Source organism: Tenrec ecaudatus, chromosome 4, assembly GCF_050624435.1.
Source record: "Tenrec ecaudatus isolate mTenEca1 chromosome 4, mTenEca1.hap1, whole genome shotgun sequence".
Classification (NCBI taxonomy): domain Eukaryota; kingdom Metazoa; phylum Chordata; class Mammalia; order Afrosoricida; family Tenrecidae; genus Tenrec; species Tenrec ecaudatus.
In genome coordinates, this window is record NC_134533.1 from 153,489,365 (window position 1) to 153,504,604 (window position 15,240).

The 15,240-nt window shown below is 44.4% G+C and overlaps 1 protein-coding gene across 2 annotated transcripts in view; it reads right to left on the reverse strand.

Annotated features, from left to right (window-relative positions):
- PLCH1 (phospholipase C eta 1) overlaps window positions 1-15,240 on the reverse strand; it is a 227,197-nt gene that overhangs the window by 54,137 nt on the left and 157,820 nt on the right. For both annotated transcript variants that reach the window (XM_075548867.1, XM_075548866.1), the window contains exons 9-10: window positions 13,187-13,358; window positions 8,551-8,658 (exon numbers count right to left, since the gene is read on the reverse strand). In XM_075548867.1, the coding sequence (XP_075404982.1) occupies window positions 8,551-8,658; window positions 13,187-13,358 (280 nt within the window). The remainder of the gene's footprint in view (window positions 1-8,550; window positions 8,659-13,186; window positions 13,359-15,240) is intronic.

Genomic DNA, 15,240 nt, shown 5'->3' on the forward strand with positions numbered 1-15,240 from the left:
TTGTCGTGTACGAGAAGCAACCGGAATATTCCCAACCTCCTTCTCAATCTCTCACTCCTTCCCAGCAAGGCAGGACATCGCATCCCCAACAGGCGAGTGATTAGTCTCTGAACTAACGAGGCTGGACCGCAGGACCTCGTGAAGCAGTTCCCTGTTTCTACGAGTGCTGGGAAGTCTGACACAAGCCAGATTCCTAAGACGGCTCAAAGCATGAAGGGAAGAGCCGAGGCAAGAAAACGAACCTAACTTGGCAGAGGTAGTGGGAAGGGAGAGAGATGGAAAAAATGTTTAGCGTGAGCTACAAACGCAAAGTAAACAATGGTTTCTTAGAGTATTAATATAGTGTAAACAGTTTGCCACTTGCTACTATAATAAGGCTCATTTTAAAAGTCTTGGAAGGATTGGAGTGAGCATTGTGTCAGAGACAAATGCTGAGGTTTGAGCAGAAGACGTTGGTGATCACAGATTCAGAAAACACAAGAACAACGACACTGAATAACTAACTCAGCACAGGAGGGAGAAGCCAGCGAAGTTGAAGTACGGGGGTGGAAACTCACTGACATTAGGGGCCCCATAATGATGAATCATGGTGAGGTGGCCTCGCTGAATCCAATCTGTTAGATTACTGTGCTGCAGTGGGAAGGAAATTGTCCCCTGAGTCTTTGAGCGGTGAGATGCTTGGGTCACTGAACACAGCAAGCTTTACCTGTGGCTTGTGCATCATGAGCCACATCTTCTCTCTGGCTACCGTCACAAGATAGTATCCGGCAGAAACTCCTAGGATTCAAACAATTCAACAACAGAAAGGATGAACTCCATATCCCAAACTTCCACCATGGTTTGAAAGGCTTAGTAGAGATAGCAATGGACCAGCAGGGCTGAGAAGGCCAGGGCTGGCACTGCCTCTGTGCTCGGTGCCTCAGAGGGGGATAACGCTGGAGTCGCCGGCCTGACTGCTGACCTTTGCTTTTGCTATATCCCTCTGCCTGGAACAGTCTTCCCCGCACATTAGAATGAACAATATTTACCTTCCTTTGGACCTTTGCTCAAAGGTTACCTTTCAAAAGCGTGGCTTTCTCTAGCCATACCATCTAAAACTTTAATAAACCTTTTGCATACGCATATGCCTGGTGCTGTCGTGGCTTAAGCAATGGCTGCTAAACGCAAGGTCAGTGATGCACACTCTCCAGCTGCGAGGCAGGAGAACTGTGACTGACAGTCTCAGAAACTCTATGGCAGTGGTTCTCACCCTTCCTAATGCCGCCACCCTTTAATACAGTTCCTCATGTTGTGGTGACCCCCCCCAAAACCATATAATTAGTTTTGTTGCTACTTCATGACTGTCATTTTGCTACTGTTATGAATCAGGCGACCCCTGTGAAAGGGTCATTCGACACCCCCATCGCCCCCCCAAAGGGATTGCGACCCACAGGTTGAGAACCGATGCTCTGTGGCCATGCATTGTGTTCCAGAGGATCTCTCTGAGTCAAAATTAACACCATGGCAGTGAATGGTCATGGTGGGCTGCGTGTGTACACACACACACACGCACACACACATGCGCGCACACACACACACACACACTATGCTTTTCTCCTGCTCCTTCCACCCCCTTCTTTAGCATTCCCTAGTACACTCTCATAGGTCCTGGGTGGTGCAAACAGTTCAACCATTTGGAAGTTTAAGTCCTCCCAGAGGCACAGAGGAAGATGGCCTGGCAACTGGTTTGAGGGGAGTGAACAATATGCTTTATTTATCACCCCTCCTATTCATTTACCCTTACCACCACTGTATACATTACATGCAGGGATGGATTTGCATCTGTTCTGTTTACAACTCTATCCCTCTGTAGCTGTAGCAATAATAGGTATACAAAAGATGCTCAAAAAAATAAAAACTGTCAAATGAGCAACTCATGGGAGTTAATGTCCAGTGTCGATGAGAAGGTGATGTCTTTACTTGTCATAGTGAGCCAGCTATAACTCAGAGATCTACCAGGGACTCTTAACAGCAGACTGCGGCTATTAGGGGTTCCCATCAGCCTCTGCACAGAACATCCTCTCTCACAGAAATCTGATCAGTCATCCAGAAACCTAAATTGAAATTTGCCATTCAGACAAGACAGCTGAGCCTCTGCTTTATGAGGATTATAAATTGAATGATTCAATAAAACACTTTGCCTTAGAAATACAGAGTTGACTTTTGTAAAAAGAGTTCAAAATTATAGCAGGGGGAATTTTACAAGACAACGTGAAAACGATTTATTGCCCCTGGAACATTGGTTTCTTTCTGCAGTTTCTGTCAGAGCATACCTGGGAAATACCTTCACCACTTTCTACTTCGGTGTTCCCCCACCGCCTAAGTCCAAATCAGCGAACAACCCCACGGTCATAAGATCAAGCCTCAATTTACAGAATCAGATTCTAAAGGATGTTCCTAGGAAGTTCCTACACCAAAAACCAAGCCAAACTCCCTGTCATTGAGTCAACTCTGACTCACAGTGACTACATGGAAACCTGTGGGTTCCCAAGGCTGTAAATGCTTCCAAAACCAGACTCACTGCCACTGAGTCAATGCTGATTCATAGCAACCCTGTAGGACAAGGTAGAATTTCCCCTAAGAGTTTCCCAGACTTTAACTTTTTTTTTAAATATATGATTTTATTGGGGGCTCTTACAGCTCTTATCAGGATCTATACATCAATTGTATCAAGGATAGTTGTACATATGTTGCCATCATCATTTTCTAAACATTTACTTTCTATTTAAGCCCTTAGTATCAGCGCCTCCTTTTTCCTTCCTTCCCCTACCCTCCCACCTTTGTGAATTACAAATTATTATTTATAAATTATAAATGATTTATAAATCATAAATAAATTTATAAATTATTATTTCTATCCTGGATTCTGTGATAAATTATAAATTATTATTATTTCTGTCCTGGATCCTGTGTGTTGAGAACTCACATCTGTACCAGTGTACATGCTCCAGTCTAGCCAGATTTGTAAGGTAGAACTGGGGTCATGACAGTGTGGGAAGGAAGCATCATTAAAGAACTAGAGGGATGTTGTGTGTTTCGTAGGTGCTATACTGCACCCTCGCTGGCTCGTCCTTTCCTGTGACCCTTCTGTGAGGGGACGTCCAATTGTTTATAGATGGGCTTTGGGTCTCCACTCCAGTCCCCCCTTGTTCCTATCAGTATGATTGTTTGTTTTGGGTCTTCTGATGCCTTATACCTGATCCTATCAATACCTTGTGATGACACAGGCTGGTGTGCTTCTTCCATGTGAGCCTTGTTGCTTCCCTGCTAGATAGCCACTTGTTTATCTTCAAACCCATAAGACCCCAAATGCTATATCTTCTAACAGCCAGGCACCATCAGCCTTCTTCAACACATTTGCTTATGCACCCACTTTGTCTTCATTGATCGTGTAGGGAAGGTGAGTATCACAGAATGCCAGGTTATTAGAATAAAGTGTTCTTTCATTGAGGGAGGACTTGAGTAGAGGCCCAATGTCCGTCTGCTACCTTAATACTTAACATATAAATATGTGTACATAGACCTATATAATTATTGTTATATATAAATATATTTACATATGTGCATGCATGCGTATATTTAGACCTCTACCAATGTCTTTTGCCTCTAAGGGAGTAAGAAGCTTGTCTTTTTCCAGTGGAGCAGCTGGTAGTTTCAAACTGCTGACCTTACAGATCACAGGCCAATGTGTAACCACTATGCCGCCATCTTCCTCCCTGGGACCAACTTGTGGGTTCAAACTGGTGGTTGAACTGCTGAGCTTTCAGATAGCAGTTCAATGGGAAGCCCATGACGCCACCTGGGTTCCTTCCCCTTAGAATCTGTCAATATTACAACTTGAGTACATGTAAAAATATTGGAACAGCAAATGTTTTGTTCAACAGCTTTTACTACAATAAAACAAATTAAAAACTTAATGTGGCAATCATATGAGTGGTACAAGATAGTAGGTACAAGAAATCACATGTCCTGGTGGGAGAATATATGTCTCTCTCTTTAAGCTTTGTACTTCCTCCAGGTTAGCATTTCCCATAGAGCCCCTGGCTAAAAGTGCTTCTGAAAGAGGGAGTCCTTGACCTAAGAAAGTGCCTCAAGCAATGAGCAAATTATTCTCTCCCTTGATCTATAGTAAATTAAAGATGTGGCTAAGCATCCTATGTGTGACATAATATCCAAACATATACTTATAGAAAACTTTTACAAACTAACAAGAAAAAGATAAATAACCCCCAATCAAAAACAGAGAAATAAAGTTCTAATACATGCTGCAACACGAATGAACTTTGAAAACATTATACTGAGCAAAATAAGTCAATCATAAGAGGAAAAGTAATGTAAGCTATCACTTACATGAAATATAAGGATAGGCAGATGTATAGAGCCGAAGGTTTGCAGTGGGATGAAGCCAGGGTGGGGGCAACAGAGCAGGGAAATTGTCATTTCAGAAGCATTAACTTTCTCTGTCTGCAGGACATGTGGCAAGATCTGTGGATGATGGCTGCAGAACGTAATGAATGTGATTAATGCTACATGAAGTTGGTAAACGTATTGTGTGTATATTTACAGCAATTAAGGAAGGGCTGTTATAAGGGAAACGAGAATTCCATTTCTGGAAGAAAACAGTTTACAGATTCTCTGGTCCAGAGAATGTTTTCCCAGGGAGGGGACTGGCCCAGAGAAAAAGGTCCCTGTGCAGCTAGAGCACTCAGTGCCACCTCCACACGCAGCTCAGCAGCACAGCCGAGCAGCAAGCACAACACAGGGGGGGAAGGCAGCAGCCGGCTTATGTTAGCAAACATGACTACTCTGCATTCACCCCAAAGGTAGTGAATAATGAGATTATTCCCCAGGAAGCGGGTCCTAAACCTAATCACTTCTGAGTCATCAATTAGAAGAACACACATGGAAGCACATGTGGGAGAAGATGTCATGTGAAGACAGATACACACGCGGCAGATGCATCCACAAGCCCAGGCACACCAAGATTTGCCAATAGCTACGAGAAACTGAAATAGATGAGGAAAGCCCTCCTCCTGCACCCAGACCCTGAATTTGGACATCCAACCTCCTGAATTATATATTTTAAAAAAAAGAAATGAATCTGGGTTCTCTAAAGCCCACTATGTGATCGTTACATAATCTGGTGTCAATTTGGGACTTGAGAGGATTAAGAGTGAAGGGGTGGAGTCCAGTCTGTCAATCAGTCATAGCCAATGAGGCCTCTGTGTAGGCATGTCCTGAGAATTCTGGGAACTCCTGTATTTCTTCCTTGGAGGCGGGAGATACTTCTCTCTCTCTCTCTGCTCACTCCCTGGAAGACTCTCTACTGACAAGGCTGACTCCCTGCCGACATCCTTGAGGAGATGCCCCATGATCCTTCCCTGAGGCAACTAGACCGCTGAAGCCAGAGGAACCACGTAGAGACCCCTGCCAGCGCTGATATGAGCATAGCACCATTGGATCCAAAGACTTTTTACCCACTGGCCTGTGATCATCCTACATTTGGCTTCATTGCACATGTTTCGTGAGTGTGATGAGGGCTTTACAGATTGGTATCGGACATATGGGCTGATATAGGGCTTATGGGCTTGCACTGGACTGTGTTGGGATGCTTTTTAATGTACAATTACCCTTCTCTTATACACATATGAGTGTCTATGGATTTGCTTCTCTAGTCCACCCAGACTAACACACACCATTTGTGGTATTTTGTGTTACAGCAACACTAAGTATTCTAATATGCTGAGATTTCCAAAAGCTACTGTATACATACATTCCTGGGGTGAGGACCAGGTAGTATGGCAGGGGCCAGACCACATCCAGGGATACATATGGTAGCCAACTAAAAAGGAGGGGGGTAAAGAAATGAAAAGGGTAGCAGGGGCACAGGGCACTAACCCAGCCAAGGGGAGGGTATTGTTTCTATCACCACAAGGAAAAGAGGGACCAAACTTCAACCCAGTGCTCCAAGATGTGAATGCAACATGCCGGCATGGAGTAGGAAACCAGTGGAGAGGTCTGAGGGGCCGGCCCCAATCCCAACTACGTGGACAGCTACCCCTCCCCCCAGAAAAATATACTTTAGAGGACAGCACTGAAGCTACATACAGTTCAGGGAGAGGGACATGTATGATCAGAGCACACAGGAGCAAATGAAGTGGGGGCGGGGATAGAGTGGAACACATCCTGGCCCACCCAGCCTTGATGACGAGATTCCTGCTCAGAGCAGCCAGTCCACACAGAAGGCCATATGGCCGACCCCACTATGAGACACGACATCGCTCACTGACCCATAGCCCTACAGGAGGCAACACTGGAGACACAGTGTGGGAATTCCACCCGATCTGATCCCACCACACCAAGGCAAAAGACTAAGGGCATGCAACAGAATATCAAGGGGAACAGAGCAATGAAGTCCCTAGGGAATACCAAAAATAGACTTTGGGGCCAGGGATTGGCACCCCATCAGACTCAACTGGAAAACACTCCTAAAGGACAGCAAACAGTCCTTGAACTAACTACAAGCTTTTCTTTCTTATAGTTGTGTTTTGTTTTTTGTCATTGGCTTGTTGGTGTTGCTGCTTTGTTTTCTTTTGTTGCTTGGTTTTGCTCTATCTCGATTTTGTGCATGTGATTATCTTCACAGGTGTGTCTAAATAAGATAGGCTGGATGAACAATCTGGAGGAGAAAACAAAGGGACTAACAGTTCCGGGGGGACATGGGAGAAGGGGAAGTGAGGGGAAAGGAAGTGGTGTTAACAAACCCAGGGACAAGGGAACAACAAGTCATCCAAATCGGTGGTGAGGAGGGTGTAGAAGGACTGGTAGGGCATGACCTAGTGTAATGTAACCAAGAGAAATTACTGAAACCCAAATGAAGGATGAAAATGATAGTGAGACAAGAGGAAGGTAAAAGAAAATAAAGGAAAGAGCTAGGAGGCAAGCGGCATATATAGAGGTCTAAATTAAGGCATGTACATATATAACTCTATATATGAGGATGTGGAAATAAATCTATGTGCATATATGTATAGGTTCAGTATTAAAGTAGCAGATGGACACTGGGCCTCTACTCAAGAACTCCCTCAATGCAAGAATAGTTTATTCTATTAAACTGGCATTCCTTGATGCTCACCTTCCCGACACAATCGCTGAAGACAAAGCGGGTGCGTAAGCAAATATGATGAAGAAAGCTGATGGTGCCTGGCTATGTGGGGTCTTAAAGGCTTGAAGGTAAACAGTGGCCATCTAGGTAAGAAGCAACAAATCCCATATGGAAGCAGCACACCAGCCTGTGTGATCATGAAGTGCCAAAGGAATCAGTTATCAGGCATCAAAAAACAAAAAAATCATTATCATTTTGTGCTCATCTCCCTGACATAACCGCTGAAGACAAATGGGTGCATAGGCAAGTGTGGTGAAGAAAACTGACGGTGGCCGGCTATCAAAAGATATAGCGTCTGGTATCTTAAAGGCTTGAAGGTAAACAAGCAGCCATCTAGCTGAGAAGCAACAAAGTCCACATGGAAGAAGCACACCAGCCTGTGAGATCATGAGTTGTCGAAAGGATCAGTTATCAGGCATCAAAGAACAAAAAATCATATCATTGTGAATGAGGGAGTGTGCGGAGTAGAGACCCAAAGCCCATCTGTAGACAACTGGACATCCCCTCATAGAAGGGTCGCGGGGAGGAGATGAGCCAATCAGGGTGCAGTGTAGCAACAATGAAACATGCAACTTTCCTTTAGTTCCTAATTACTTCTTCACCCCCCTCCCCTCTATCATGATCCCAATTCTACTTTACAAAACTGGATAGACCAGAGGATGTACACTGGTACAGATAGGAACTGGAAACACGGGAAATCCAGGGCGGATGGTGTAAGTGGTGTAAGTGGCCATACTGGGAAGGGTTGGAAAGGCGGAACCAATTACAAAGATCTACATATAACCTCCTCCCTGGGGATAGACAACAGAAGAGTGGGTGAAGGGAGACATTGGACAGTGTAAGATATGAAAAAAATAATAATTTATAAATTATCAAGATTCATGTGGGGAGGGAGGGAAAAAACGAGGAGCTGATGCCAGGGGCTTAAGTGGAGAGCAAATGTTTTGAGAATGATGAGGGCAATGAATGTACAGATGTGCTTGACACAATTGATATATGTATGGATTGTGATAAGAGTTGTATGTGCCCCTAATAAAATGATTTTTTAAATATGCTGACAATAAAATGATTTAAATAAAAATCTAAATTAAATATACATATAGGCTGATATTTCCAATCATTGTTTTACTTTTGTAGTAAGAAGGGGTGTGCCCCTTGAGAGGGGGTTAGATGAACGCATTCCTAATATTCTTTCCAATTTTAAAACACAAGACCTCTTGACTCATTCATGCAGCACACGTGTTGCCAGCACACAGGGGCACGATGGCTACCAAGCGCGTGCGGATTGCCAAGGCGGCACCGGAAACCCCGTCCGTGCTGGAGCGCGTGGAGGGTCTGTGACTTACATAATGAAGTCTGAACTTGCACTCATCTTCGATCTCATCAGCACTATCCTCGTCAGAAACGTCTCCTTCCTCGGCATCATCCCCCAGGTGGAAGGGCAACTTCTTGCCCTGACATGGAAGGAAAGGCAGAATTTAAGCATGAGAACAGAATGTGCTATACAGGTTGCCCAAGAACCCTGGTGATGCAGTGGTTAAAGTGCTCAACTGCTAACCACAAGGTGGGAGGTTCAAACCCACCAGCAGCTCAGCTCCCAGGGCGAAAGAAGTGTCAGTCTGTTTCCATGAAGATCTGGGGCCCTATGGGACAGTCCTACTTGATCTTATAGGGTCTATGACTTGGAATCAACTTGAGATCACTGGGTTTTGGGTTAAACATTGACCCAAATAAATTACTGACCTAAATGAAGTGCTGATCAGGGCTTCAGACTGAAGAGACGGGAAAGAGCTTGAATTGGAGGTAAAACAACCGGAGAGGGATTTTCAAGAAGAGTCACTCAAAATTACCTTCACTAAGTGTAATTACTTAATGGCACTGTATTTAAAAATAAAACTCATACCTGTCTAGGCAGGTTAAAGGTACCCTTTCCACTTGGAATCTATTGGTCACTCTGTGTGTGGCCAGCCCCTTCTTTCACAGGCAGTGCAAGGAAACGCTCCCCAGACAATGCAATGAAACACTTCGCTGGCCTGACTCACTAACGTATTTCTTAAATCATGAGCTTAGTAAGGAGGAGACTTCTTAGGATGTGCTCTACTGCCATCGAGCCCATTCTCACTCACAGTGACGCTGAAGGGCAGAGTCTCAAGGTTAGGACATCCCAAAACGTACATCTTTGCAGGCGTGTACAACCTATCTTTCTCCCCCAGAGTGGCTAGCGGGTTTGAACACCCAACCTTTTGGTTTGCAGGCTTATTAACACAGCACCAGCAGGGGTCCTTTGTTATATAATATTAAGAAATTAAAGGTATCTAAGTATATACACAATATGACCTCAGTTACCTAGAAGAACACAGGAAAGAACTCCAGAAAGGAAAAATGGTTAATTATGTCATTATCTCTCAGCTATAGGTGGGAGTTTACCTTCTCCTTTATTCTCTTTACCAAATCACACTGAGAAAAGCATTAGAATAAGTAAAAAATAGCCACCCCAGACAAGGCCTGATACAGGTGTCTAGAAGAGCTATCAGGCTTCTCACTTGCAAACAGGAAGAGGGTTTGGGGAAATCAGAAACTGAATAGTAGGAGTATCCCAATTGGAATTGGAAATTGAATAGGGGTTTTGCCTAGAAAAACGAGCCCTAGTGGTTAAAGCCTCTGCTGCTGGTCAGAAGGTTGTGGGTTAGAACCCACGCAGGCTCCAAGGAAGCAATGTCTGGCAATCTGCTTCGGAGAAGCGTCAAGGGGATGGGGAGTGGGGGAACCCTGTGGGATAGTTCTGCTCTGTTATTGAGTCCAATTCAACTTGATGGCACCCAACAACACCGCCTAGAGCAGTCCTTGGGTAGCACAAATAGCTATCAGCGCAAAGGTTGGCAGGGCAAACCCACCAAGATGTTCTGTAGAAGACAAGCCTGAAGGTCTGCTTCCAAACGTCCTAGTGTTGAAGCCCCTAAGAGCAGTTCTGCTCCCCATGGGAAGCCCTGAGTTGGAATCAACTGTAAGGCATTGACCTGTGCTTGGGTTTACCTCCTTGAGAGAAGGATCTTTTAGCAAAGGAGGGGGTACAGAGAACCAGGCTCCAAGCCCACTGTCGTTAGCAGCCTCTAAAAATGGTTCTTAATCACGTCCACCTCCTAGTATTAAAGTCCTTCTGTAATTCCCCGAGGGGCCCCTGGTGGCGTGATGGGTTACACATTGGGTTGCTAACTACGAAGTCAGCAGTTCAAAGCCACCAGCCACTCTTAACTCGCGTGCCAGTGACATCGAGCACTCCCTGCTCTCCAGGCCAATACTTGCTCCTCCTTCAGTCTGTGGTACTGAATCAACTTGATGACATTGGGTTTGGTTTGGGGTTGCATGTGGATCGACCACCTCACTTACTCCCTCCCTTGATTAAACTACCCGCGTGGTCAGGTTTTGAGGGACGTTTCTATCTGCACCTACCCTGGGACTTAGAGCTTCGATCTCAGGTACTTAGCACAGTGATCGTTTCAAGCACAATCAACAATTTCTATAGTGAAAACCAAATCTATGTTAAGAATCCGTACTATAAAAAGACTCCTTTAGAATATCAAAACGCAGTCACCATAGCCTTCTGAGCTGACGTTGCTGCCGTGAATTTAACTGGCCCAGCAAATTCTCTCGGGAGCCACTGTCTTGATTGGAATTTTTTAAAGTGCCCTAATTAGTCTAAAGCAAGTGCATTACTGAGAGAACCTGTCTGAACTGATGTTCAAACACATTTGGGTTTGAATAACCCCGCAAATGTATAAACTGGAACCGCTGGTCCACTGTTTTTCGCCACGTCCTCGTTTACTACAGAATAAACTTAGGGAGCCTCTTCTGTGACATAAGTTCAGTATAAATCTAGAAGAATGACCTAGGTCTCTCCTGTGGATCCCTTTCCAATCCACATACGACTCTGTGTAGGAATTACACTCTAGAACTTGAATTATTTCTTCCAGCTGCGTGACCTCTGTGACCCACACCTATAGAAGTAGGCAACTTGGCCAGACAGGTAGGGGTCTATGGAAATTAGTATTTCCTATTATTATGTATCAAACAATTTTTTTTCTTTTTGAAGAGGTTGATATGCATGGGAATATGTATGTACACATTGTTGAAATGTGTGTGTATGTGTTGTTACACTACCCAACTTGCCAATCTCCAGAGGGGCAAGTAGTCATTCAACGGTGGGATCTGGGTGAAAAATGGTTCCAAAGGTGAAGACACATAAAGATAAACAAGATCCGTGGGTATGAGAGTCCTTCTGTATGGCTTTTGCTTCCAAGGGGAATATGCTGATCCACTCATCCCGGATATCTCTTTTTGGAAAGCATCATTACCACTGTCAAATGGACCTCACCCGCCCTTGGCAGTACACACGGTTGCCGCCACTCATTGAGCCTGGCACTTTGGCCCTGATTCATCCTGCTGCCCATAAACGCTGAACCATTTTCTGCCAAGTGGCCCAAAATCCAGTTATGCAGAAAGTGATTCAATTGGTTCATGTCAAATAGCCTCTTTGAGTTCCGCAGTCACAAAGGGAAGGGCTTCCATCAAAGGGACACTCTCTGTACCTCACCTCTGCCTGCAGCCTAGCAACTAGGGAAGCAATGTGGGGCCCTTTTGGCAAGATTATAGAGATGGCATTTGGATTTCCTAGCACCTCACTCAATTCTACCCATGAGGGTTTGTGTTAGTGAGACGTCAAGCAAACCCTACCTTAGTAGGGCTTGCATTATTTGGAGATTTTCTGCAAACTGCTTTTACACAAATGCCTTTACAACACCTCTTTAACGAACTCATTATCGGTAATCTTCATGTAACTGCTAGAGAGTCAGGTTTGACCCATGCCAAAGATACTTGATATCATTTCTACATCTTTCCCATTAGCTCCACTCTCTTACAGTCCCCATTAAAGCCTTCTTACTAAGAAATTCCACTGCCCTTGACTTTCCAATGCACGCAATGTGATCCATGTCCTGTACAGGTAGCCTATCATGACAAATGTCCAACTTATTACAGACAGTACTCGTCTTTAATGGTATGCAAACCTGCCCTCACGTTGAAGGAAGTGAAATGAACCCTTACTTGCCACAGACTCTTCTCAACAATTCCCTTTTTACTTATGAATTCAAATCATTTGGAAGAGATGTCATTCATGAAGAGGGGCTGCCTGTGCCCACGCCCCTAAGTAAAATACAGCCTGGTTTGAATGTGGATGTGCCACTGTTCTCTTAGATTTTCAATCTCAAAACCATGCAAACCGTAAAAAGTGGTTTTTGTCATTGCGTATCAAATGAGCTAGAATTAAGTACATTTATCCAGGCAGCCATCTGAAAACCCAACATGCCAGTCTCTCCGGCTAGTCCTCGCGGTAATAATCTTCATTGCAGGTAGTAAAATTTCCTCCCTCAGAAAATCTGTTTACAAAATGTCAGTCTATTCACCTACTGCTCCTTGGCAGCCCCACAGGCCCCACAGGCCCCACAGGCCAGTGCGTCGGCACCTGTGCTCCTCTTTGAAGCAAGCCGTCCTCACCTGCAGGGCGAAGGCTGATCAACCGTGCAGAGTCTTTTTTTTTTTTTTTTGACAAAAATTTATTGGAGCTTGAAATGGGAGAAGAATCTGAAGAGAATTCTTTCAGATACGGATATGAGGAGCCTTTTCTTCCCACGCCGCTGCCACCACCACCCTGCCCACCACACACATACATCATCTCTTCAACGTGAACTATTACACACTTAAATATTCCGTTTACGAGACTGGCGGCCTCACTTCAAAAGCACAGTTCCCAGAATATACTTTCGGTTAATACGCGTCTTTGGAAGGAATGGAATAAGATGCATACACAGATCTAGACTCGCTATTGATTCTAATTCTTATTCTCCTGATAAACCCATTCCTAATCCTTCGAGGACACGGGCGGAGTTGATCTATAATGCATTGGATTGCATTCCTGGAGGGAATTACCTTCACTAGGATTTTGCCTTTCAGACTCTGAGGGCTCGGGAGCTGCGTGCACTCTCCTGTGTCTACCGAGGAGAGGTCCAGCTTGTCTTGGAAGATCCCCTTCAGGTACTGAGCAATCTTCCTCTGCTGCTGGATGCTGCAGTGGTTCTCAATGGACAATATCACGGGAAACCTGGGAAGACAGCAACCCATTTCAAAGCTATGAGGCAGAGGCAACTCCGAGGGGGTTAGAACATTGTTGGGTGAGCACGGCGCCCTTGGACGAGGCTTGACAGCATTTAGGACAGTGGCGATGAGCAAAATGAGACCGATGGCAAAGAAAGCGCTGATACAAGCAGGATGGCTTCAGCTAGCATTTTGCATCAGGGAAAAAATGGTCAGAACATTAGATCTCATGAAAAAAGAACACGAAACAGAGCAAAAAAGGGAGACATAAGACCCCTATAGGAAGAAAATGCATACATTTCTGTCTTATTTACTCTAAGATCTAGACACATCTACATGCCCACTGAATATCATCAGATGCCATATTTAATCTAACATATATTTAGTCAGCCTTCAGTTTGAAAATTACTGTTGAGGATAAAATAACATCGTGAATTCTGTTTTATAGTTCCCGATATCGGGCACTTCAAATCACTGTATCAAATTGTAGACAAGTCTTTACTTTCATTAAAAAAAAGCATTCAGTCTTTCAGTACTGAAGTACTTCTGTGCTAAGAATGTGACCCCACATAAACTAATTACTCTAACACAGCCTGAGGGACTGATGGGCAAGGCGGTGAGGGAGTCAGAGTTATTACGTCATTTGACCCTTCCAGTTCCGGGGGTGTTGTTGTGTTTTTCCCTTTATAATAAGAAATCATGTCAAATTCCACTTGAATGATTTTTCGTCTCATTTTGCATGCGTTATCTTCAGAAGTGATAGGGAATGTTCTAGAGCCTATTCCAAAGGAACGCACTGCCATCAAGTCAATCCGGACTCATAGCAACCCTGTGAGGGAGGTCACTGCATGGTGGTTTTGAACTGCTGCCCTTGTGGTTAGCAGTCCACTGCATGACTCACTCCACCCCCAGGACTCCGTGGAGTCTACACAACCAATAATTAAATTATGTAATGTCCGCACATGGAGAAGGAACGTTTATCTGTGGGCTTTCGTGACAAGCACAGGGTCCACAAGTACATTATGACTTGCCGAATCCACATTCTCTCCTCACTAGAAAGCCTGATGTCTCAGGTAAGTGAGAGGGGAGCCTTTGCGACGGAAACGTGGGTCGGTTGTCAAACAACAGCCTGTTTGCTCACTGGGTCCTCACACAGGTTTCCACCCTGGGCTGACGGAAACACAACAAGCAACCCTGAGTTGGAGGTTTCAACAAGGAATTTGTAAATTATTGACTGGCTTATTTAAAGCCTCGTCATGTCTAAGGATGCTTCGTGTAATGCATTGCTTATAAAAGTGACACATGTAACCAGCCCCACCCATGGGAAGTGCAGCAAGGTTTGGAAGAGTGGGTATCCATGGACATGTCGTGGGTAGGTCCAGGTGGCCATTCCACAAGCAAGAGACAGTCTCCCCAGACCAAGCAACTACTCGGTCCCAAAGCAGAGCAACTGGTGCAAAATTACAATTAAATTAACAAAGAAAAAATAAAGACTTGAACTTTTGAAATACATGGAACGACATTGTTAGCTGCTGTAATTTGACGTGCCTTTCTCCTAAGGGGCCTCAAGCTTACAATAAGCACTACCTAGTCACGAGGGGCTCCTGCAAATGTCATAGGTCGCAAGTTTTCTCATCAGCAGATGATCCCTTAAAAGGTGGTCCTTGAGATTCTTCCGTGGAAAGGAAACGAAACCTACTGTGCACCCCTTGCCAGAACTGCATTTAACCTCATGATTAATTAATGAGAAGAACAAATATTTTTAAATTTTCAAGGCTACTAATGCTTATGAAACTAATTTTATACCACTATAATTTCAATTCACCTATTTTCATTTCAAATAATTTCATGCATGCCTGGGTTATTGTGGGCACCATACTAGGCAATGA